Genomic DNA, 23,947 nt, shown 5'->3' on the forward strand with positions numbered 1-23,947 from the left:
GGTGGCTCTGAAAGGATGGTCCCAGCCCTCTTCCCAGCTTCTTGCCCCTTTTCTAAAAGAGCTTATTTCAAGGAGAACTCACCTCTCATTCTCCAAGGATTTCAGAATGTCTGAACTTTGTTTTTGCCTAAAAAAAAGATAAACCAAGAGGTTTTTATTAAGCTGAGCAGGACATCCTGCTCCCCCAGAGGGCAGAAAACAGCTTTGCTCCTCATGCGCAGAAGAGTGGCTTTAAGCAGAATGGTAACCCTGCGTCAGCACCAGCCCAGCAGGAGATCCAGCAGACCTAGGTCAGTGGTACCCAAGAACCAGGGTTCAAATATGCACCTTCCTTGAGGAATTCAGGGTTTTTTCCACAGCACTGCAAAATTCCAACATCACAGATATGTGTGAAACACAGTTTTTTAAGGTGCCAAATTCCACTTCCTTTAAATGGGACTTTGGCAGTTCAACAACTAAGGCACCACCGACAGACATCGATCCTGACCAGTGCTGTAAAACTCAGAAAGAGCAAAATGAACCGCTCAGAATGGGACAAAATATCACGAGCCCCCAAGGGACAGAGATGACTGCAAGACACCCTGGGGCCTTACCTCTGATTGTCCTCTAGCAGCTTCTGGATACGGCTGGCAATGCCTTGCTCCGCTTGCTTCAACTGCTGCAGCAGCTTCAGGCGCTCCTCCTCCAAATAGCGCTGGTGCTTTGTCAGACCCTCCTCCAGCCTCATCTGGTCCTGGGCCAAAGCAAGAGGGAACCAGAGGAACGTGGTTTAGGGAAGGCAGCGTCCTGCACGGGGCCTGCCCAGAGGAGACCTACCTCTCTCACTGTCTGCAGCATCTCATCCTTCTGACTGTTGATCTGCTGAACAAGCAGAGCATGTTCTCTTTGCCCCATGCTCAGGCGTCGCTCAAATTCCAGCTTCTCCTGCATTTTTTTTTCCTGAGAGGAGTACGAAGAAAGATGAAATCAGTAGATTGCTGGCTCTGCTCCTTCCCAAGCAAGAACAAATTCTGGCAAAAATGTAGAACGAGGCACAGTAATCCCCCTGACTACAAGAAAGCTAGCCAAATGGCAAACAGGAGGCTTGACTAGGGGATGGAAACGTTCTCTCCTTAGGAACCCAGAAACTGCTGCTCTTTTATGACAGTCTCCAAACTCCCCGCAACCCACTTCATAGTCATGAAGCTGAAGTCCCTGGGCATCAACCCATACAACTGAAACACCCAATACAAACACCCGGAGGGAAGCCCAAAATTAAGGTTGTGTTCAATTCCAGATGGCGAGGGGACTCCCTTGTCTGAAGACGACAGAGCAAAGGCAGCAGCCAGCTATGAGCAGCTGCAGCCAAAGGGAGAGGTGAACTGCATGACAGGAGCTTCTGATTATTTCCGCGTCAGCCTTGCACGGGGCAAGAGACAGAGACCAGTGAAACAGAAAGAAGAGCAAACTAAAAATGCAACCAGGGGAGGGGAATGGAGGACAGAAAGAAGGAACGGTAGGAGAGAGCAGGAATGGTGGCACTATCAGCCCAGGTAGGAGACATGGAGGGGCTGGAGTTCGGGGCAGGGACGTACTGAGCAGTCTGTGCATGGGCTGCTCACACACGTCTGCCCACCTCATGTGAAAAACAAGCTGAGCTTTCAGCACTGAGAAGTGAGAAAAAAGCCACCGGGTGTGAAAGCCCCCGGATCCAACTCAGCATACACAGACTGATTTAAACTGGAACTGCTCACTGGTGAGAGAGACGGCAGCTCATCAGCTGCGTGTGTCAGATGAGCCAGCCACAGATTCCCCCATGCTCCCACTTGTCTTCTGCAGTGAGGAGTGAGCAGCTCTGCGGGGGAGTTCTGCAAGAGCTCAGTTCTCAAAACATTCAGTTTGGGCTGAGAAACTGGATAAAAGGAGGGAAAACAAGAAGAAAAGTGGAGCTATTCTGCAGACAAAGCATTTGCAGGGGTTCATCCTTACCTTCCTCTTCTCATAATCCAAGAATTTGTTCTGAAAAATAAGCAATATCAGCAGACATTTACTCCCAGGAGCAATTTTTGTAGATATTATTAGCCCACATTATACCTTCCCCTAACTGAGTACAGACATCAACCAAAGGCACAAGAAGATTAACAACGCCACAAAGTCCAGTCATTCGTGCATCTCCAGGGTCAAAGAAATCTGCTCTGTACTTGCTAAACAGCACGGGAATTAGCACAGCTCATCGGAATTACACGCCTAGCCTCACCTGTCCCAGGTAGGGCTGGACATGCCCAGTGCTTGGCTGGGAATCACAACGTTCTTCTGCAGTTTGCTGTCCCCCCAAAAATCCACAGGTGTTACCACGCTGCACACACCGTGTCACATTGTCACCCCTGTCTCTTGACTGCACCACGGCTTTCAGGGATGGAGACAGTTCTTTAGGATGTGTGTTCCAGGAGTCAGCAGTGGTAACACCATCCCCAGCCATCGGGGAGGAGAAGAGCCACCCATGCCCGCAGTGCTATGCCTGCTTCTGGGCGCTGACGCTCTCTTGATCCTAAAAGACACATCCCGCGGCGGGGAAGGTGATGAGGGATGATGTGCTAAGTGCTGTGAGACCCATTGATGGAGCGGAGAAACAAATCCAAACCCCTCTCGCATAACTTCACATGCAGTGGAGCCTCACCTGCCACTCGCTCTCCTCCTCCAAGTACTTATGCACTGCCCTGTCCACCCCATCCTCCGATGTTCCTCCTCCATCGCTCTCCAGCGCGGCGGGCAGATACTGCAAGGGAGGGTAGTACGCAATTCCACACTCTGGAAGGTATCAGAGACAAAACAAGAACATTTGGTGCTTAAAGACTCCCTTGGCAGCACCGCCGAGGGCTGGCTGGTGTGTGAGGCTGCTTCCAACCGTGCTCCCTCTCCCCACCGCAGGCGAGCGTCCAAGGGCTCCTTCATGCAGAATTAACAACCAGAAGCTCTGAGGGGAGACGCTGCCGCCCCATTCCCACCAGGAAGACGATCAAAGCTAACCTGCTCAGAGGGAAATGCTTCCTTCACACGGGTACTGACTTCTGCGGGGCTGCACATGCTACTGCCCATATTAAAATACGTTCTGACCATCTGTTTATTTCAGGGATTAGCACAATGTCTGGCAAGGCATTTCCTCTGCATAAAACCTCTTCCAAACCCTCCTGTCTGTATTAAACTCAGTGTTTACAAACTCACAGTATTTTATCTTTGTCCTCTCAGTTTCCCATCTGGTTTCATCCTTCTCTTAACAAACCAGCAGTCTGCAGCCCCCAAGTCCTTTCTCACAGAAAAGGAGGGGAGAAGGGACCTCGAAGGACTACTGATTCTATCTCCTTGTCCCAAGGCGGCTGTACCTGGACTATGCCTAATCCTCCCACTTGAGAAAATACAAAAGGGAAAACAAATCACAGGGATACGCAATGACTTCTTACGGGCACTCGGACAGTCTCTGACTCAGCTATTCCGGTGTTTTAACAAAATCATTATAAATTTCAGTGTGACAGTAAGAAGCAAGTCTCAAGGAAGGACTTCTGTTTTGCTGTCTGCCAGCAAAGACCCATAACTCTCTGATCAGCCTGCCACGTGTGCAGAGCACCAGAAGCAGAGCCAATCTAATGTCTGTCCTTCGTTAATGCAATCTTTGAACATGCCACGGCACCTAATGAGAGCACAGCGCAGTCCCCAGGTTCTCACTGCCATCCACAGACTCTTCTTGCTTACCTTTGCAGAGGAACTGCTGAATGGCCTCTGTACCTGCACTGCAAATATCAGGTGATGGGTAGGTCATGGAAGAAGCATCCAAGGTCAGCGTCTCCAAAAGAGAACACACAGAGCCGCAGGTTATTCTGGCAGCCCAGCCAGAGTCCAACTGCAGTTACCCTTGCAGCTCCCCAAAATTTCACTTACGGAGTGGTAATTTCCTGTTACCCTAAATTCTGACATAAATACAAGTTTGTATTGAATTTCCACTGGGTGTTTGACACCTTTCAGAGGTGCCTCCACTGTCTTTTGTTTGGGAGCTTCTCAGCTGGTCCTTCAGTGGTACACCTTCCTTGTGCAGACATGTCTACGTTGTAGACATGAGCACAAGAGGGTACGGCACTTCTCAGTTACAGAGATTTTCTACTCATTTCTGTGTGCTGGAGCCCTTGAGCACGATGCATGGAAGGGATGGTGACACAAAGGACATGGAGAGAACAGGAATACCAGTAAGAATAAGTGGAAGGACCACTTGCTGTTTTGTCCTACTGTGGCCACCAAAAGGACCTAACGTTGCCTCCTGTAGAGAAGGGCTTAGCAGGAAGGCCCAGAGAGGAACCACTTTGTCAGCACAGGGGAGCAAGCTGCACAGATCCCTCATCTCAGAGACTGCCCACAGGAGAAGTGAAGCCTAATGTTGTGTGTTCGAGACAGGAGAGCATTTATTCACACTTTCCGTGCCAGTGTCTGCGTCACCCCTGTCGCCTGACATTTGCACAGGGTAGTACTGACAGGCTTTGCGGCCAGGAGGTAACACATCCATAAAAATCTTGATGCTTGTCCCATTTTGAATGTGTACTCCAGGGAGCCAGAAACCCACGGAGGCTGACAATGAGTCAGAGATCTGTCATGGCAATGGAGGCAAAAGCCTCATTGGAAATATCCCATCTGCTGATGTAGGATCAGCCTTGGTGGAAAGCGGCTGACTCAGCCTGAGCCCACAGGCACAGCTCGTGCTCTCAGAGACAGCCCCGGCAGCAAAGACCGGGGGTTCACTCCCTGGGGATTACTTTGTCATGATTAAGCCATGGCAAAAAGTGATCGGAAAAGATCAAAGCAGGAAGGGTACGCAAAAACTATTTTGGACACCATGAACCGCATATAGCCTTGTTAAATCCCCCACAGTGGGTCCTGCCCAAGCCCTAAAAATTCACTTTCTGTGCTGAATTTATTATTGTATTGAGCAAGCAGGAAGCGAAAGAGCCTGCAGCAGAATAAACAGCCTGTGAAGGGGAGAGATGGCTCAAAGGGGATGGGTGCGTACCTCCAGCGTGCGGATGTGAGCCAGCACCCGCGGCAGTTCTTGCAGCACGTTCTCGCTGATATCCAGAGTGCGCAAACTCCGCAAGCCACTCACAGTAGCAGGCAGCTCCTTCAGCTTGTTACCTAGAGAGAGAGAAAAGTCAGTTAGTATCACATAACTTTTCCAAAGCAGGAGCCAGCAAGTTTATCTGCGGGAACACCAAACCAGAATCCTACGTATGACTCATTTTCTATACTCTACTACGGGGACGGGGCTGTCACGGGTCACAGGAGGACTCCAAAGACTGCCGTTGCCCACCCAGGCAAAAGGGAATCAAGATGTACTCGCACACAGCCCAGGTGCATGGGTCCAGCAGTGGATCCTCATGCCGAAACGACCTCCTCAGCTGAGGTCAGTGCTGCAGGCTGGATCTGTGCTCTTTATCAGGAGAATATTCCTAACATGGAGTCGTCTTCCCTTGGTGCAAGTACCAGAGATGGGAGAAAGGGGAGCGAGTGTGGGACCGCACATCCAGGGGTCAGAGGCAGGTGCTGCAGACAGATACGGCAATGAACTGAGCTGTGCTTCCAAGTTCCTCGCCCTCCATTTCCTTCCCTGTTTCAGCAACAGCTCCCTGTAATTAAGTCTCCTTTTTCTCCCAAATTTATGGCACTGCATATCTGGAAAATGCCCAGGACTCCTGAAAAGAGGTATGGTTGTGAGCTTTGTGTTAGGGCTGTGCAAACCTGGTGGGGCTACACAGGCTCACAGGACCGAGCTCTGGGTGTCGGTGGACTTAATCGTAATTCAGTTTATCCGGGCTGACTGCTCTGCTTGCTTTACTGAACTGCTGCTGCCAAAGACCGGCTATTTTTCTTACACTTGAACCTGCATAGACAGATTTCTTCATTTTTTTCCTTAGGTTTCTTTAGGTCTAAATCATTACCCAGAGGGGGACAAACCTGGGGGTCCTCTTGCAGAGCACGCACAACGCCCAGCCCGAGGTGGGTCTCGTGCTCCCGGAGGAAGACGTGTGCCTCCAGCCCCCTCGGCGCTCCTGGCTGCAGGAATGAGGCAGCTGGGTTCCGAAATGCTGCCCACGTGCAGGCACACACACGAGCTTCCAGATGTTGAGATCGGACATGACGACCCAACAACCTCTGGAAAGGCAATGAGCCGAACGGAAACACCATACGGAGCAAGCTGGACCTGAGAGCCGTGAGCTGAACCACAGGGCAGGGAACCAAGGCAGACAGAGTGTGCATCTGCTAAGAAGCAGCCGAACAACCCCAGTTATTCCTAAGAACTCAGGGAATTTTTTAGGAATCCTTTTCAGCTTAGATGTAGTTCCAACCCGAACCATTCTATGACTCTATGATTCTATGATTTCTCCTGCCTTGCCAACTATTTGAATTCAAATCTTTCTGGCGTTCTTCCTCAGCATTCACAGCATAAACCACGTGGTGCTTGCTTGGGTTGAAAGGAATAATTACTAATGCAGCTCAACACGACCCAGATAATAAATGGATAATGCCCCGAGCACTGACAAGAAACACGTGCCATACCTTTCACATTGAGCATCTGGAGCTGGGCAAGTTCTCCTATAGATTGCGGAAGACATTTTAAAAGATTCCTTTCAAGGTTTAGGACCTAAAGTATTAACAGAAAACATATTCAAGACATTCTTTACACAAGTCTCAGGTCTTCTACACATCTATGCTGTTGGGACAACTTTCGGGCCCAGAAGGACAACTGGAAATTGGTTTTAGACAATACTGTCTGGGTTAAAAAAAAAATCATTCCAGAAGCCCTGGATACAGACTATGTCTAGCTACCACACGAGTGAGAAACCCGTCACAACCCAGAGCAGCAGGAGGTGCTGAACCCAGTCGCAGGACCCGGGAAGCAATGTCCTCCCCTCCGAGGCAGCACTCCCCCACCCCAGCTCCCACTGGGGAGCAGGGACTGAGCCTAAAGCTGCACCCTGAGCAGAGCGGACCCTCAGCGTGCACTGCAACACGCTGCACTGAGTTCTCAACATAATCACCCCAGGGAGAATGGTAAAACCTGACTATTTTGGGAAATCAAGCGCACTGGAAGCTCCAGCTCTGCTTGCTCATAGCGCCTGCTTGGCAGTGCGAGCCTTTTGGACTGACGGCCCTTGCTCTAAGCTGGGACTACGTAATTCAGCATGCCTGCTCTGCTGCTCTTCTCCTGCTCTCCCTCTCCAACAAGCCAGTTCAGCAGCGACAGTCATGTCAATGGGGCAGATCTGACAATACGAGCACCGTCATTTGAGTTGTGATTAATTATAAAACAAACAGCAGTAACCCCACATTCTTGCTGTTCTGTAACATGTACAGGCACTCAGGATGCAGCTGCAAATCTTTTACCTGAAGAGATGTCAGCTGACCAATATCAGCAGGAAGTGATGCCAGCTGGTTGTTGTGCAGGTCCAGAACCTGGAAGAGTAGATGACTTCATCAAACAAGGTTGGAAAAAGAAGTCACAGTGCAAGAATGAAGGCCATGAATTATCTAGCAATGGAAATTACTTCCCTTCCAACGGGGCTTTGAAAAGCGGCTTAATCTCTCAAGGAGACATAGGCACTTCATTCTTGTCGGTCTTTTGAAAACTCAAGCCTCTATACATCGATAAACAAACAAGAGAGTAGGGAGAGCAGTGACACCAAGGGAGCTGCTCCACATAACTGGATGAGCCACCTGGATAAATCACCTCCATGGAGCCAGCCTGGCAGAGAAAGACATTTTCTGCAGGAGCTGAACTGCTCCATGGAAGTTGAACTGCTCCAACACCAGCGCTGGCACAGGGAGCGGGCAGGACTACGCCTGGAGACCTCCCTCCACGGGGAGAAGGGAGCTGCTGGGATGCCTCTGCCTCTGGTGGAACCACAGCACCAGGGTGGAGGAGCTGAAAGCCCTCGGCATTTAGGCCAGGCATGGCGATACAGCCCCATCACGCACGGTCACCCACCACCAGTTTTGTTCACATTCATATGACCCACCAGTGCAGAAGATCTACCCCACAACACGCTCAGCCCTGACTGACCATCACCGTGAGAGCTTGTTGAGGGGGGAAGTGTGGGATTATGAAGAGGAGTCCTGGGACTGATTACGATTTTACACAAACCGCTCAGTGACCGCTACCTGTCTACCTGGGAGGCAAACCTAGGAAAGGCAGGTTTCACATCTTGTTACCGATTCTTGGCAAAGACAGTCACACAGAAGGGATTTATTTGGGCTAGTGTGACTTAAAGCAGCTAGAATGCAAGGAAAATGTTAAGAATCACAATTACCTTCACAGTTATGAGACTCATGAGGCTGCAGGACTTTGGAACTAAAGATGTCAGATTATTCGTATGAATAATCAGCACCTGAGGAGGAAAAATCCCATTGAAACATGACCACAAGAGACACTGCTGACAAGAACAAGCAAATTTGCTGAGATTTAATTGTGAGGGCTGTGTAAGACCTCAATATCTTATTCAGTATCACGCAAAATATTAAAACAGTAAATGGATTTTCACAGAAGGCCAAACATTTAACATGAGATCTAAACAACGAGAAATACCATTAGATAGGCTAAGATAGAAACAACCATCTCATCTTTCAGGGCAGATGTCAGCTCCAAAGCCCACAGGCAGGATTAGTCCTACCCAAATTGCTCTCTATGTAGTATCGTATACAAGTGGCCAAATTCATTAGAGGCAAGCTTCTTCTGAAGCAACACATAAACAACCAGATACAGCCATTTCAAACACACCAATAATACTCAAGCATAATAAGAGAATTATCTAATAATTTCCGATTGCAACGTTACCTTTTTTTGCAAGACTTTACAAGTTGCAAATGCCCCATAAGGAACCTAAAAATAATTAAAAAATAGTCATGTCAGATTTCTCAAGATACTATCTTTGTAAGCACTTCTACAGTATCCACCTGTAAAGTGTGAATAACTAACTTTAATGAAAACAGAAGTGATTCTTAAAATTACCGGCCCTGGTTTTGACCCAGGATGCCAGTACTTCCCAGTTAGCTTCCATTTAAACAGCGTGCAGTGGCTCTCCACAACATGACAGCATCGTGCGTAGCACAGAACAGACCGAGGTTTCGGCAGAAGTTCAAGTCTTGGTGATTTAATATTCAATTAAATGACTCAAGAGTTCAGGCACATTTTCAGTTAGTCATCATACTAATGTAGTCTATGGTTTTGCAACCTCGGCAAACATGCTGCAGCGGGCTGGATGAGAAACGTGAGCAACAGGTAGGACTGAGTGTCCTCATAAGGGCCAGGCTCTGCAGGACAGGGGCACTCAGAAAAGGGATATGCCAGCAAATTCAGCCCATGCCAGCCAAGGCTGAGCTCCATGACCTGTTCTGCAGCAAGGAACCAGCATCAGCCAAACTCTTGCCCAGAGTTAATTTCAAGACCAAACTGATGGCTGACTTTATTTATTGAAACAACAAAAGCTAAAAAGAAACAGCAAGACAGAGTTTTATGGTACCAATCCAAAAGGAGCCGCTGGGGATCCAAGACCAGCTGCGGCTATGAACGGAGCTGGCTCAGCGCATCCTCTGTCTGCCACCCTGTTACCCAGACTGGCTCGCAGGCTGTCCCACACAGCTCACAAACCTACACACAAGATGCTGTTGGCTTCTGATCTTGGAACAAAACATCCCAAAGTCTCAGCAAAGCCATTTCATACTGCACAGCGGACAGCTATCCTCGCCAGCATGGCCCCAAATCTCTCCCTGCAATATCTATTGGCAAAGGCAATCCGTGACAAAAGGTTACGCAGGTACCAAGTTTTTAGAAACACGAGACAAATTAATAAAAGCTGAAAGTGAAATAGAAACAGGCTTCGGCTTAACAGGATTGCCTGGCTGCCAGAATGAAAAGCTGTGTCTCCTCTGCAAGCCTGGCAATCTGTCACCAACCGCTCTCTCTCCAGCAGACAGCTTGTTTCTAATTTAGTTGGCTGCCATAAAAGAAGCCAAGCTGGAAGTGAGATTTCCATCCTTAACCAGCAGCCTGGAACCAGGGATTTTCACTTATATTAAAAAACAAGTGTGGGTGGCAGACCTTGTAGCTCTAACAGTAGAAACGGTCAGCCTTTGGCAAACAAATTCCCTTATGACTAGCAAAATTAGGCCACGAGGTCCCAAACTTGGGTTCTACCAAGGCACCCGTGCAGGGTATGAGACCACTCTGCCCTTCCCACCTTTTCAGATGACAAAGGATTCCCAGGACAGAAAAGTTGTTGAAGCATCAGCTAGGACAGGCAATCTCCCACCAAAAAAAGGGGAAGAAGCCCCCGCCTGAAAGGCAGAGCTCAGCAGACATAGCAAGAAGTGGACCAGGAGCAAGACCATTTCTGTGTCAAGGCTCGTAGACACGATACTAAATCTGACAGTTGGTAACAAGAAGCAGACAGAGGAATCAGACCTGTGAGCTAACACTGGAAGTTGTAGAGAACGTACCTCTGAGAGTTCACATTTGGATATGTCAAGAATGTCATCAGCACCAGCTGCTTTTGCCTGGAGAGAGGAGAAACGCACCCGGAGAATTAGACCATGCAGAAATACACGACCTCTTGCTGCACATTGCCTAAACTACTCAACTGGCCCCTCCCTAGAAAATGCAATTACAGTTCTGTGCCACAGCCATGTAATTCAATGACGACGCTAGAAGCAAAGGGTGTGCTCTACAATGCAGCAAGCAAAAGCAAACTGCAGAAGACCCCTTTTGGCGCAATAAATGAATTTCTGCATGAAGAACCAAAGCACATCCTGATTCTGCAATTTTAACTGAAAGGACATGGCAAGGAAATGATGGGTTCTCAAGCACCAGAGAACCACCACTTCCTAGGAACAAGAGCAGTGCCTCCCTGGCCTGCGAAGAGCCTGCTGTGTCACTGGCATGTCTCACCCAGCAGACAGACCTTCTTCTGAACTGTACACAGAAACCAAATAACCTGCTATCGCCTTTTTGCTCCCGTGGGAGCTGCAGAGCCAGCTCTGCTGTGTAAGGAGGAGCAAGGACTCACTGCTGCTGTTCAAAAGTGGGTTTCCACGTTCAAATCAACCACATCTGATGCAGCTGCTAACAGCAATGAAACTGGACAAACCTCACCGTCAGCAGCGCTGCATCTCTGGAATTGTATTCTTACATAAAAGGTACTGCACGAGGCGACAAAACCTCCTGTGTTAATGCCTCTGTTAAGCCTTCAGAACCAGATATCCTGACCCTAAACTCAGCGCGTGACACAAAACTAATCCTAGAATGGACAGACTAAGCTATCCCTCCGCAGCCCCGCAGGAGCTGAACAGAAACCCTCCAACTCAATAAATTCAGTAAAACTAGTTTCATTATCGGTACATAATGAACCCTTCCCTTCCAAAATACCTTAGAGACATCCAACAGGCATAATTTTGTCACTTTTAAAAGGCAGGTGCCTCTGGGGTAGAGCACAGCAGATCCCCTATGCCAGCACCGGTCCACAGCTCCTACAGCAGAACAGGTGAAATAATTCAAAAGAAGATCGCTTTCAGAAAGCCAACTCGAAACCTTTGGCTGCTGTAAGGCAGGTAGTTCTGCCGACCTTGCTGGCATGACAGCAACCTGCTGAGGATCTATCCCAGAAGATCCTGGCTAAATCCTTAACTAAGTTAATTCTCTGAGTGATAGGAAGAAAAGAAATAATAATGAGAAGCAAAAGAGGGCATGAGGAAAGGCAGGTATGATGGGAAAGGGGATGTCACAGGTTGCTTGGCAGGAAAAGCAAAGTGGGAGATTTGTGAGAGAGAAGGGGCACGGAGGAGAAAGGAGTGATGGGCTGGCAGGTGGGGCGGAGGACGTTAGGTGGGCCCACAGCAGCAGAGAAGGGGGGACCCGTGGATGGGAGGGCAAAGGGAGGCAGGGAAAGCAGGAATTCTCTGATGTACATTAGGAAGACGACCTGCTGTCGTGGCAAGATCAGTAACACGATGGCTGGTGACGCAGGGGACGTGCCAAGTCACCTGGCATCCAGGACCAGACACAGAGAACAGAAAAGACCTCGGCATTGCTCACCAGGCACATTTGGTATTCAAGGCGCTTCCGAGCATCATCGCTGGGTTTCTTCTTACGGAAGAAGAGTGGCATCCTTAGTTCTGACGATAGCTCCGTCTCAGTGGCACAAACGATCAGTGTAAGTAAAGGCAGAGGGCTCCTGGAGTATGTGTTTGCTGGGGAGCCTGGACTACGGAACTGTGCTCTAAAAAGTGGAGGGGAAAAAAGAAAAAAGAAAAAAATCACTGTCTCAGCAATTGTCTTGGTTGAAGCCCTTCTCTGCCTCGATCAAACAGGCAGATTCCAGCACACCTCCACGGTGGAAGCGTTAACACAAGCCGCAAAAGCACGGCTGTGTCTCTGAGGTGGGTTCATTGTCTTGGTCATTCCTGGGCAAAAAAAATTAAGTCAAGCTGGAACATGTACAGAGAAAGGTTATTGAGTGATCAGGAAAACAAAGGGTCCAGTCTAGGACAGGAACTAAAAAAGCTGCAACTGTATCAAGAGATCAAGCGCCAGGGACAAAACCCAAACTATTTAAACTCAAAGTCAGCTCTGGCACAATAATAAGGAACTGTAAAATGTTCTAGAATAAAGTCAGGCTAGATGTGTGAGAAACTCCTAATCCTGAGAGCAACGCAGCTGCCTTCCCCTTCCAGGGCGGGTGAGAGTAAAGACCCCAGTGCAGTTCAAAATACAGATAACAGTTTGCAAGGGACCTGATGGCTGCTGAGCAGCACAGAGCCTCCTCGGGCACGTCACGCAGTCACACAGCCCGTCCCAGGGCGTCAGGGGACCCCAGGCAGGCACCAGAGCCGGGGTGCCCAAGCTAAACTTTGCTTCTCAGCTCTAGGGGTTGTCCCAGGTTAACAAAACACTCAATTCGTTTGCTCTCTAGGCAGAAGCAGAGTCGCACAGGAAAACTTTCCCCATTTTAGGCACACAGTGAGATGAAAAGATTCTGCTGAAACACCTAACAGCTTAAAGTCAGATTTTTAATAGGTTTATAAAGCCAAATCAATTTCTAACAGTCCAGTAACTGCCTGCAAAGCTAACAGAACCTAACCAGAAAAACTCTGACTATGAACCAGAGCCGATGCCTGCTGTCCCAGCCACGTGCAGGGTGAGCTCCCTGCCCTCCTGGGCACCTAGGAGCTTCTCCCCGGCCAGGTGTCTCCAGGTGAGATTGCCAAACTCCATCCCAGGCCAACAGGCAGCCAGACCCTCCCCAAAATGGTTCACTACAGGACTGAGAGCTGCAGAATGTTTTCCTGTTAATTCAACTTGACTGTATGTAAAGACACCATCTGATTCAAGTGTCCAGGGAAGAGAAGTTGAACCAGAGAGAGGAAAGAGCGGATGGTGGTTAAGATGCCTGGTGAAATCAGGACTGCGGGTGGGCGAGGGGGTAGCAGAAGCTCTGGAAGAGGACTCTGACTCTGCAGGGGAGAAAAAGGGAGTGTGTTGGTGGGTTTTGTGGGAAGGGCAGAAAGCTGGACAAGAAATGGGGAGAGCAGCTGGTAATTCGATGGGTACCAGCTGGGATGCTGGGAAAAGAGAGATGGGGACCAGCTCAGCAATAAAGTCTAGGAGAAAAAGGCGTTCATCTGAGACTGCATGAGAGCAGAGGGCAAAAACTGGAAAGGCAGAAAGAATCCGAGCTGGGGTGTGGGTGGACAAGGGCTGCAAAGGGAGCTGGTGCAGGCGGGACTGAGTCTGGGCTGGTGATGAGACTGGGAGAAGGGGAGAGGGGCAGAAAAGCAACGGTGAGCTCAAAGCAGGGAGACTTGGCAAGAAGCCTTGGGCTACTCGAGGAACCCACGGAGCCAGGATCAGCACTGCACGGCAGAGGGGGAGCCCAGGCAGGAGCTACAGCTGCCGAAAGCCACAGCGAGCTACACGCTGTGAAGCTTGCACTGGAAGTTTCACTTTGCAATGACTTTTTAAAAATATTCTTTTAATAAGCAATTTTAAAAACAATACAAAAGAGTCAACACTTCACCAGATCACCAGTGTGTTCACCAGTAAATGGCACAGCTATACAATTTCATTTAGTGCCCTGTGAAGCTCATTTGTTGTACATAAAAAAGATGGTTCTCTGCCAGCTCGGTGTCTGCAAATTGCTCTCAAAGTATCCAGAAAAGCACGCACGCACAGGAAACAGCCAGAGGTGTTCCTTGCGCACGGACATCTCCACCAAAAACTAAACAGAGCTTTATGTAGATAAATCCTTTGCGTAAAAACAAAGTATAACTTCAGTCTAAATGCACCCAAGCAACTACCCTTCATTTCACTCCAGAAACAAGGAGGCAAAGATGTCCCGTTTCGCTGTACTGCTGCCATACCGCTCTGCTGGAACCAGCTACGAGACACAGAAGACGGTTACAAACTCATTGTGTGCGTTAGAATCAAACCCAAACTGTTTCACGGCTCTTTCCCTGCCGACCCGCTTTGCTGTAAATTCAGATTACAGAAATGCCCCCTGGTCTCACCTCGCCCCAGGAGGGGAGGTAAGAGGAAAGATTCAGAAGATTGAGCACAAAGGGAAGTTCATTGTCAGGAGCTACAGTTTGGAAATGCAGGAAAGCAATCAAGAGCCATTGGCAAGGGTCAGCCGCCAGGCAGAAACAAAAGGAGGAAATTTAAAGATGAGAAACCAGGACAAGGGTGCCTGCAGCAAGATATCCGGAACTTCGCTGAATGTGTTCAACTCTTTACTGAGGACTCCTGCATCTCCTTGTCATGTCTCACCTTTCTCTGTTACAGCTAGGTATCATGTCTTAGTCACGTGGATAATGGAAAATCATTTAAATTTCACCCAAGAAAATACATAAAGACATGAAGGCTAAAGGACAGACAGTTGAACAGGGAAAGAATCGTATCGGGGTCAAAAGATGAAGGATCAGAGACTTGTTAAATGGATTGAACAGCCTTTAAATGTCAAAACTTGCCTTAGTGAAAAGACATGTCAAATCTGCGACAGCAAAGCTGTTCCTCTCTGTGACATCGGCTTTGTGCGCTCTGCTGCCCATCATCAATTTTAAGTGAGACTGGCACTCAGCGGTCAATAATGAGAAGGGCCTTTGGCATGTGACCGTATTTTATATGATGTAATTTTTATTTATTAAGTTATTGAAAGAACAATCTGTGCGTGCATGGGACAGCGCCCACCCTGCGGTCGGTGAGCATCCATGCACTGCAAACCCCATGTCCCCGAGGATGCCGGCAGTTTGTCTCTGCAGGCACCCGCTCCGCCTGCCTAAGTGACAGCAACGCGCACCCCGGCTGAGAAAGGGCAGGGGAATGCCCACCGCGTGTCTCACAGCCTGCTGTTGTTTGGATGTCGAGAGTAAAATAAAACCCCGAATTTTACAAATGTAACCAAAGAGAAACAGCAACACGGCTATATAAAAAGACCCAAACCCCAATTTTTAAGACATTCTGGACATCGTAAATAGGGCATGGCGCTGTCACAGACAAGATGGGGGTCTGGAAGGAAGAGAGATTTTATTTTCTCTGGGAAAAAATGCTCAGGAGCACAGCAATGCAGCAGCGACCCAGCGTCTGGATCTGAGCAGGGCTCCTGCCGAGATGCCGCCTAGTCATGAAGGACAGAGCTGCCAGCAGACACCTCTCAGGCAGCAGGTCCTGCTCTCTGGGAGGAAGCTTATCAAGCGACTGGCAGTGGTAGCAGCAAGCCCTGCAGCCCAACATGCACTGGAACAAGAGGCACGAAGGAGACCGAAGGCGAACTGCAGCTTTATGACTTACTCTCCCACAGCACGCTTGTGCTTTGTGCTGGGGAGCTGTCATGAGAGTTGTACCCCCCTGCAACAACCCGGCTCTGCTCGATCCTGACAAGGTCCTCCCCTGGCAACACCTGAAACCAATCTCCTCTCTTCTTCACCAGCTCCAGCTCTGCCTCTCAGTCCTTTCCCTCATTGTCACTATTCTCTTCTTCTTCTTCTTCTCTTTAGGGATTCCCTGCAGTGTCCCCCTCCCAGGTGTCACACCGCTTCCAAAGGCTATCTCTCTCGGTCCTCCTCTTCTTTACTCTTTTACCAGCCAGAATGGAGCCGTTCTGTGCCTGAAGGCCCGAGCGCTGCCGGCACCGGCCCCGACACCTGAGGAAAGCAGCAACAATGAGCAAGGGCAGCGTCTCCTCCCGCACCAAACACCCGCACTTCGGGCACCAAAACCCCCGCTCGTCTCTGCGGAGGCGGCAGCAGCGCCCGCACGGAGCCCTGTGCCTCCTCCCTCGCCCCTCTGAGGAGCCCGGGCGCAGCCTGAGGGATCTCACCCCCACACGGAGCCTCGGACGCGCGGGAGGGGCAGAAGTCGCCGCCGATCCGCCGCCAAACCCGGCCCCGCCAGGCCCCGCATCTCCGCGCCGAGGGGAGAGGCGCCCCGCACACGCTGTCAAGGCCCCGAGGACCGATTCCTCCCCGCCCCTCCGGCCCGGCCCCGCTCACCGCTCCCCGCCGCCATGATGCGACACCTCCTGCCCGCCCCCGCCACGGTCACGTGACCTCCCGGCTGCGGGGACCGTCGAGACAAGCGGCCGGAGCGCCTCGCTCCGACCATAGAGCTCTGCCCAGCGTGCGCAGCGCGCCTGCAGGCGGGAGGGCCTCCCGCCCCGCCCACTCCCCCGTCTCGGTGACACGCCCCCTGTCCGCCCCGCCCACTCCCCGCCCCGGTAACACGCCCCCTGCTCCCCACGCCCCTGCCCGCCCCGGTGACACGACGGCAGAGGCGGGGCCCGCGCGGCACCGCCCTCTCGCGAGATCTCGGCGGGTATATCAGGTGCCCGCGCGCTGCCTCCCGCCTCTCCGCCGCTCCGCCAGGCCGCAGCCCACAGCATCCGCCGCCATCCGTGCCCCCCGCCATGCCGCCCAAGTTCGACCCCAACGAGATCAAAGTCGGTACGTGCCAGGGCGGCGGGAGCGGGAGGGGGAAGCGGCCGGCGGAGCGGGGCTGACGCGCGTTGCTGTGCCCGTAGTGTACCTGCGCTGCACCGGCGGAGAGGTCGGCGCCACCTCCGCTCTGGCCCCCAAGATCGGACCCCTCGGCCTGGTACGTACCGCGGCACCGGGGCGGGCGGGAGACGGGGCCGGGGGCGGCGGGAGCCTCATGGCACCGGGCCGGGGGATGGGGGGGCCGCGGGGGAAGCGTGTCCCGGTGTGCGGCCGCCCTCGGAGTGGGGGGGGCGGTGCTGCGGCGTGGGGACGGACACGGGGTTGCGGGGGGGTGCCCCGCTGCGCAACGGGTGACGTGTTCTGTGACTGCGACGGGTCTGTTCTCCCCAGTCTCCCAAGAAGGTGGGTGATGACATCGCCAAGGCCACGGGCGACTGGAAGGGGCTGAGAATCACGGTGAAGCTCACCATCCAGAACAGGCAAGCTCAGGTACCCACCGCCACGAGGGACAGCTCTGTGGGGAGAGCACCCAGCGGCTCCGCTTGCTCAAACCACGGGCTGGAACCCCGGCAGGGTCGACTCAGCCCTTCATCCTTCCGAGGTGGATAAAATGAGTTCCACACGGTCGCTGTGTGGGGGTCTTCTGGCAGAGACCTTAAAACCCTCGCATGAGCCCTCGGAGCGCCTCTGGCTTGCATCCGGTAGTGGTCACGTGTGTGTGTGTGCACAGCCTGGGTGGAGGGATGGGGACATGCCTGCTCTGTGCCAGAGCTGATCTTTTGTCCTGTTATAAATTGTTTGTTCTATAGAACATCTCGCCAGGAAAAAAACCTTATTTCAAGCAATACAGAAATTAAAAAAAAAAAAAACCAACCCTTTTGCTAATCCTGTAGCCACCTGCCACTGTACCTGTCCTGAATTCGTGGCTGGTATGTTCCAGTGGTGAGCTGAGAGGAAGCCCCAGTCCAGGAAGCAGTCCTCCTCTGGTCGTGGGGAGGCCTGTGCCGAAAGGCTGGGAACAAGCTCCTACACCGTAAAAAAAAAAAAAGCCTCACATACCAGTGAACTAACCAAAACCGCAATGCTCTGGCAGTTAGCTGTCCAGGCACTGACTGTTTGGTTGAGTATCTTCATTAGGTGCCTAATTCTGCTTAAGGGGGGGGAACAATTAATCTCTTTTTGTTTAGATTGAGGTTGTTCCTTCTGCCTCTGCTCTGATTATCAAAGCTCTGAAGGAGCCTCCTCGTGACAGGAAGAAGCAGAAAAACAGTAAGTTTTGATCTGGTTTTAGTTCCAAACGTGATCTGGTGCGAAGAGGGGAATACGTGCCTGCCTCTAGGTCGTAAGTGTCAGCACAGATAAAGCTTGTACACCGGCAGAGTCCGGTTTCTTGGAAGACGGGGTAGAACAGCCACCCGCCACTGCACCCATCTTGTGTGCAGTGAGTAGTACAGTCCCGAGGGGAGCTGACAGAAGGTGCCAGCTCAGGAAACAGTTAATGCTTCTTGTGGGTATCTCTGTGCTGGGACCAGCGTGCTGATCGCAGCCCCGCTGTAGTTGTAAACTCTCCGGTGTGGTCCGAGTGCTTGAGCATGGTGCTTCTCTAATGGCACCTGGGGAACTGGAACGGCCGGTGTTTCATGAGCTCATGGTGCTGCTGCTTCCCTTCACAGTTAAGCACAGTGGCAGCGTCAGCTTTGATGAGATAGTGAACATCGCGCGGCAGATGCGGCACAGATCCCTGGCTCGGGAGCTCTCAGGTAGGTGCTGCTGTTGGGATTGCACAGAGTCCTTGCTGCTTGCTCGAGCCAGGTTCTGCCCTGGCTCCCGGGAGGGCCCATACCCATGGAGGGGGGTGGTGGAGCTCCTTGGGCAGCTTGGCCACTTGGGGACAAGTGGCTTTTGTCCCCTTGTGACTGCTGTGACCTGCAAACCCCAGAGGGAGGGAGGAAGAGCTGAGGTGTGGGGAATTAAGTTCTCTACATGTTCTGAAAAGCTTTCCCTGTGGTAAAGCACTGACAAGCTGTATCTTCCCTCTGCAGGGACCATCAAGGAGATTCTTGGAACTGCCCAGTCTGTGGGCTGCAGCATTGATGGCAGGCACCCACATGATATCATTGATGACATCAATAATGGTGCAATTGAGTGCCCAGCTGTAAGTAGCCATCTCTGACTGAAACTTCCTGTATTAGGCCACTTACTAAGACTCTACTAATGAGTGGTATTTGCTTCTTTCAACAGAGCTAAGACTGCAGAAAAGAAGTTGCTACACACAGGCTCCTTCAGTTTTCTGTAGCACTTAATAAAATTTGCAGTTGTCTGCAAACAGCGTTGCTGGCTTCATTTGTCCTGTCCCATGCGGCCTTAGTGGGTGCTGGCTGGGGACCACCTGCCCTCTGCATCACCTGAGGTGATGGTGGTTCTGCAAATTTTAAAGCTTGAAGATGCTCACTTCCCGTTTGCTGCCCTGAAATCGTTTGCTGGTGGCAACACTGAGTTCAGAGAGCGGAGTTGCCTCAAGGCAGCATTGCAGTAAAGAGCAAATGTCAGTAACTTGTGGCCTGTGTAAAGCTTTGAGTTCTGTTCTTGCCCGTGCTGAATGTGCAGTGCTGGGAGTGGCGGGTGTTGCTCTTTGCTAGGGCAACTGCTGTCGTAACAGCTCCAGGCTCCCTGAACCGCTGCAGCTGGGACACGGATGCTCACTGAGGCTTGACAATGATTCCGCAGGCTGCCTGCCTCGTAACGCTGTGCTGGTGTACTGTGCAGGCTGGACAGGCTCTGACCTGAGGTGGGCTGTTGGGCAGGGACCGCAGGGGAGAGCAGCTCCATGTGCCTGGCAGTTTGTACCGTGGCCTGGCCCCTTGTTACTGGGAGGAACCTCTGGCCTAGGCAGCATCCTGGGGTTTCTGCTGTAGAATGGGTTGGGTTCTCTGCTCAGTACTTTCTCCTGCCTTGAAGCAGAGGAGATACGGACTTGCTTCTGGTGGCCAGCGCAATGCACACAGTCCAGTTCTTGAGCTGAATTTTTGTGCTTTATTTCATTGCTGAGGAGGAGCAAGTCTGTGGGTGGAATCCTGTGGTCCTCTCCGCTTCAGAGAGTTGCAGAGGGCCCAGTCTCATGTTTCTTGGGTCTCCTGACTCCTTGGAATGGTGACATTGGGGGAGCAGGGTAAGCAAGCCCTATAGCTCCTCTCTACATTGTATGTTCCAAGTCCTGTTGTGTTCTCTGAAAGAAAAAATGAAAAGCAGTTTAAGTGTTGTATTTCCCTTTCCATGGGTATTCTGTAACTCAGTGCTGCTGCTTGTCAAAGGGCTCCTAAAACCTGGCTGAGCCACAGAACTCGTGTTTTGCAGTGAACGGTCTGGCTGTTTCTGCTGGGAAGGGCACCTGCAGGGGTGCCAGCTCAACCTGCCCCACTACTAGCACCTCCTGAAGCAAAGGCAACTTGCTTACTCCAGATAGAAAACCTGTCAGTAAGAAGTGCAGGTGCCCATTATGGTATGGATTGGAGGAGCGATGTACAGCTATTGAAAAGCGTGGTGGGGAAAGGCCAAAAGGTTGATGCTTGCTTATTCAAAATGAGCTTTTTTTTGGGGGCAAAACTCTTAAGGCCTTGCAAACACCATCTTGGGGTCTCAGCCAGTGAGGACACAAGGAACCTCATGCAGATATTTAACCTCCAGAGGTTCCTGTGTGTCTCGGGCTTGGTGCTTGAAATTGTTGTACTTCAGTATTTGGCTCTCGGCTCTCACCCTGACAGCTCTGCCTGGCTGCGGCAGTGGAACAGATCCCCCCGAAGATCCTGGGGAAACTTTGCTCTGTGTCCAGCAGAGGCTGGATTTTCCCTGGGGCGGTGCAGCATGAGGGATGATGTGTGGGTTCCAGGCTGTGGGAACCTCCATGTGAAGTGAAATTATCCTGGCAATAAGAATGCTTTAGCTGACTCTGCGGTATTACTAAAAGCCCTCTCAGCAGCGGCATTATGACTGCAGTTTACTTCAGCCCTAACAGTGCCCTGGGAAAAAAAAAAAATAGTCATGAATGTTAATTTAGGTCCATTTTTCCCAAGGAAAAGGGGATCAAATTCTTCCTAAGATGCTGAGCTGTATGAGCCTTGGTCTCGGAAAAACATTTGGCCAGGTATGTTTTCCTCCTCTCAAAGTGGTGACAGTACCTGATCAGCTCTTCTTGCAGGAGTGGCTCTTGTAGCGTACCAACTGCCCCAGAGGAAAACATCCCGGCTGGAGCTCTGCTATGGCAAGCAGGACTGTGCACTGGGGGAGGAAAAACCAGTTCTGCTACTACTTCTAGGAGGGTGTAGGAGAAAATGTGGTGTATGCACTAGCTGGGCTGCTAAAAGTCATTGACTGGAGTTTGGGTTATTCCCGGGATCTGCCGGAGTTGTTCGCGGGACGAGGGCAGCGCTGCGGTGGGGAACGTGTGCTGCTGTCGGACACAGGCGCTCACTGAGCTGGAGCCTCTGGAGGGGAAAACTCAAGTCTCCAAATAAGCTCTGTCCCAAACTGAATGGGAGGAGGTGTGCACCTGTAGTAGTGCTTGTGCAAGTAAGTATATGCAAGTAGTGTGTTATTTTCTAGTACATGAGACACTGCAGTTCCTAAGCAGCTGTAGCTGAAGGGTGCTCAGCTGCAGAGCGCCTGCGAGCTGGTTTGGTGAAACTAAAGCTCTGGGTTTGCTCTAGCTTAGGCCAGGCCTGTGGCTTGGGCTGAGCCTTCAGCGCTGCCTCTCGGCACGCTGTGGAGTCATGCCGTAGGAATGTGCCTCATACCGCTTGCGAAGCAGAAGATGTATGTTGTGTTAGCAGCAGGGTCTTCAGAAATCACCTGTGTTTGCACCTGATTTAATGACAAACTGCTGCTTGGATGAGACTTCGATTTCCTCTCTGCTGCTGCTGAAGTACCTGCCGGTGAAGCTGGTCGAACTTCGAGGATGGACCCTGGGAAAGCCAAGTCTCCTAGCCTGTCCTTGCAAGATCCGAAATGCCAGGTCAGCATCGAGGCCAGCCAAAAGAAACTGTGAATCGCGCCCGTTTTCCGCCGTGGTCCTGCTGTCTGAGATGTTTAATGAAGCAACAACTCTGTAATTTTGCGTTAGGCTCCCGGGCAGGAGGGAGTTGTTGGGATCTTTGGAGAAAAGCCGGGCTGGCAGCTCCGCGGTGGGGTTGGGGCTGGCTGGTGCATTTACAGTTTCTGAGAAGATCCGCTCTTGTCCTTTGCTGCCTGATGAAACGCGGGTACGCTGCCTTGGTGACTTGAGGGCCATGGAGACCGAAGACTGGCTGTAGTGAAATAGGGAAAGGCATGACAAAAAATTAGTTTTTAGCAAATCAAACACCTGTGGCCGACACCAATTTTGTGGGACATCCCGAGGTGTGACCGCCAGCATGGAGGGAGGAGCTGGACCCTCATTCCTAAAGCAAAAGCGGCCAAAGCCTGATGCAGGTGTCCCCAGACACTGGGGTTCCCTGCAGAGCCTGCGAGGTTTTGCCCACAAACCTCTGTCTGTCCCTTTGCAGCGTGGGCTGCGGGGGGGGGCAGCTCTGCCTGTGGTCCAGCAGCCTGTCCCAGCTCCTCGCCCACCCCAAGCCCCGCGTGCAGAGTGGGGTTTTGTGCAGTCCCTTCGGCTGACAGGAACCGAAAGCTAGAGAGTTTGTGGCTTTGTGCTTTCGTTCGCTTTTTCCCCTGCTGTTCGTAGGGCCTTTTTCTGAGGCAACCGGGGAATAAAACAGAAACAAGGCGGAGATCCCAGGCGCTTGCTGTCTCTAACTCCTCGGCCTGGAGCTGAGCGTGTTCCAAGGCAGGAACGCTGCGCGGCTGCTCTGGCCCTCATGCTCTGTAACCCGGTGCCTTCCCACCTCTCAAAGGATGTGGGGTGCGGCCAATTCTGGCAAGGTATAAGGGGGAAAAATCACCTGTGATGAAGGGTCACCGGCTGCTGTGGGGATGTGGCGGGGTCCACCCTTGGAGATACAGGGCTCAGCCTGGCCTGGCTGCCCGCGTCAGGGGCGGATGCTCGGGTCCCAGCCCGAGTTGTGCAGTGATTCCACAGCAAAACTGCACGAATGCTCCCGCCGCCTGGGGTAGCACAGCCCGGCAGAGGACTGCAAACCCCTTGCAGCAGCAATTTTAGTCCAAACTTGTTTAAAGCGTCCCGTGCACCTGTACTCGCACCCCCTGGGTTCTCCCCCACTTGGCAGCGCTGGAAATAATTGGGAAAAGTATTTCTTTTACTTAAGGGAAATTCTCCTGGGGCAGGACGTGTAACCTTTCCCATGCTACCTTAGGGCATGTGCTCTGGTAGAAACGATGTAGTGCTTGGAACGAGGGTACCATCCTGCCAATAATTCATTTTTTTCCAAGCCAGGCTTCTTAAAAAGGAGGCAAGGGGCTTGATAAAGATAGTAACAACCTCCATTAACTTCACATTTAAAATCCATCTTCCTGATCACTGCATTTGTGCTCCGAAACCAGGATTTCCTCCCGCTCTGGTGACCTGGACCTTCAGGAGAAAAGAGGGAAAGGGACGTTGAGAAGCGCTGAGCACCCCTGGAGACCTTCGCTTGGGGGCCGTACGGGCTTTGTGCGCTGTAAGCAGAACGAGCTTTCTCATTGCCCTGGGACAAAATGGGCCCTGAAAAGCCAAATCTTTGGGATCCGCATCTTCCCGCTGTGCAAAACGTTAGCATAGAAAATCTGAATTTCGTTACTGCTGGATGCGGGGTGCTGAGGGCCCACAGGGCCAGCTTCCCCGCTCGTGTCGCGGTGCAACACAGTAAACTGCTATTTACTGTGGTCACTGCGGGAAGGGGAGAGCTGAATCCAGCATCGCCCGGTGGGTGGGAGCAATCGGGGGGTGCTCATGGGGGTGCGGGTCCCACCCGAGCTCAGAGCAGCAGGATGGGGTCGAACCACTCGCTGACGGGGCTCCTGC

At 51.5% G+C, this 23,947-nt stretch overlaps 2 protein-coding genes and 1 non-coding gene across 11 annotated transcripts in view; 2 read left to right on the forward strand and 1 right to left on the reverse strand.

Annotated features, from left to right (window-relative positions):
* LRSAM1 (leucine rich repeat and sterile alpha motif containing 1) overlaps positions 1 to 16,712 on the reverse strand; it is a 28,033-nt gene extending 11,321 nt beyond the window's left edge. For 2 of the 9 annotated variants that reach the window (XM_054848706.1, XM_054848701.1), the window contains exons 1-15: positions 16,552 to 16,712; positions 15,851 to 16,203; positions 12,101 to 12,284; positions 10,510 to 10,566; positions 8,849 to 8,893; positions 8,325 to 8,402; positions 7,402 to 7,470; positions 6,574 to 6,658; positions 5,030 to 5,151; positions 3,727 to 3,817; positions 2,657 to 2,787; positions 1,969 to 1,998; positions 817 to 939; positions 594 to 733; positions 83 to 127 (exon numbers count right to left, since the gene is read on the reverse strand). In XM_054848706.1, the coding sequence (XP_054704681.1) occupies positions 83 to 127; positions 594 to 733; positions 817 to 939; positions 1,969 to 1,998; positions 2,657 to 2,787; positions 3,727 to 3,817; positions 5,030 to 5,151; positions 6,574 to 6,658; positions 7,402 to 7,470; positions 8,325 to 8,402; positions 8,849 to 8,893; positions 10,510 to 10,566; positions 12,101 to 12,172 (1,088 nt within the window). In that variant the 5' untranslated portion in view covers positions 12,173 to 12,284; positions 15,851 to 16,203; positions 16,552 to 16,712. Of the gene's footprint in view, positions 1 to 82; positions 128 to 593; positions 734 to 816; positions 940 to 1,733; positions 1,876 to 1,968; positions 1,999 to 2,656; positions 2,788 to 3,726; positions 3,818 to 5,029; positions 5,152 to 6,573; positions 6,659 to 7,401; positions 7,471 to 8,324; positions 8,405 to 8,848; positions 8,894 to 10,509; positions 10,567 to 11,434; positions 11,536 to 12,100; positions 12,285 to 15,850; positions 16,204 to 16,379; positions 16,400 to 16,551 lie in introns of those variants that run through there. The other 7 variants (XM_054848705.1, XM_054848704.1, XM_054848703.1 and 4 more) reach the window with 7 other exon arrangements.
* Positions 16,713 to 16,864: 152 nt separating this feature from the next.
* Positions 16,865 to 19,392, forward strand: RPL12 (ribosomal protein L12). Its single transcript, XM_054849234.1, has 7 exons — positions 16,865 to 17,001; positions 17,079 to 17,152; positions 17,386 to 17,484; positions 18,183 to 18,264; positions 18,669 to 18,755; positions 19,038 to 19,150; positions 19,237 to 19,392. Exons 1-7 carry the CDS (start codon positions 16,965 to 16,967, stop codon positions 19,240 to 19,242), a joined length of 498 nt encoding a protein of 165 aa, XP_054705209.1. The 5' UTR covers positions 16,865 to 16,964; the 3' UTR covers positions 19,243 to 19,392.
* LOC129215689 (small nucleolar RNA SNORA65) lies at positions 17,892 to 18,019 on the forward strand. Its single transcript, XR_008580067.1, has one exon. It is a non-coding gene; the product is annotated as a small nucleolar RNA SNORA65 (small nucleolar RNA).
* Positions 19,393 to 23,947: the final 4,555 nt, after the last annotated feature.

Source organism: Grus americana, chromosome 20 (assembly GCF_028858705.1).
Source record: "Grus americana isolate bGruAme1 chromosome 20, bGruAme1.mat, whole genome shotgun sequence".
Classification (NCBI taxonomy): domain Eukaryota; kingdom Metazoa; phylum Chordata; class Aves; order Gruiformes; family Gruidae; genus Grus; species Grus americana.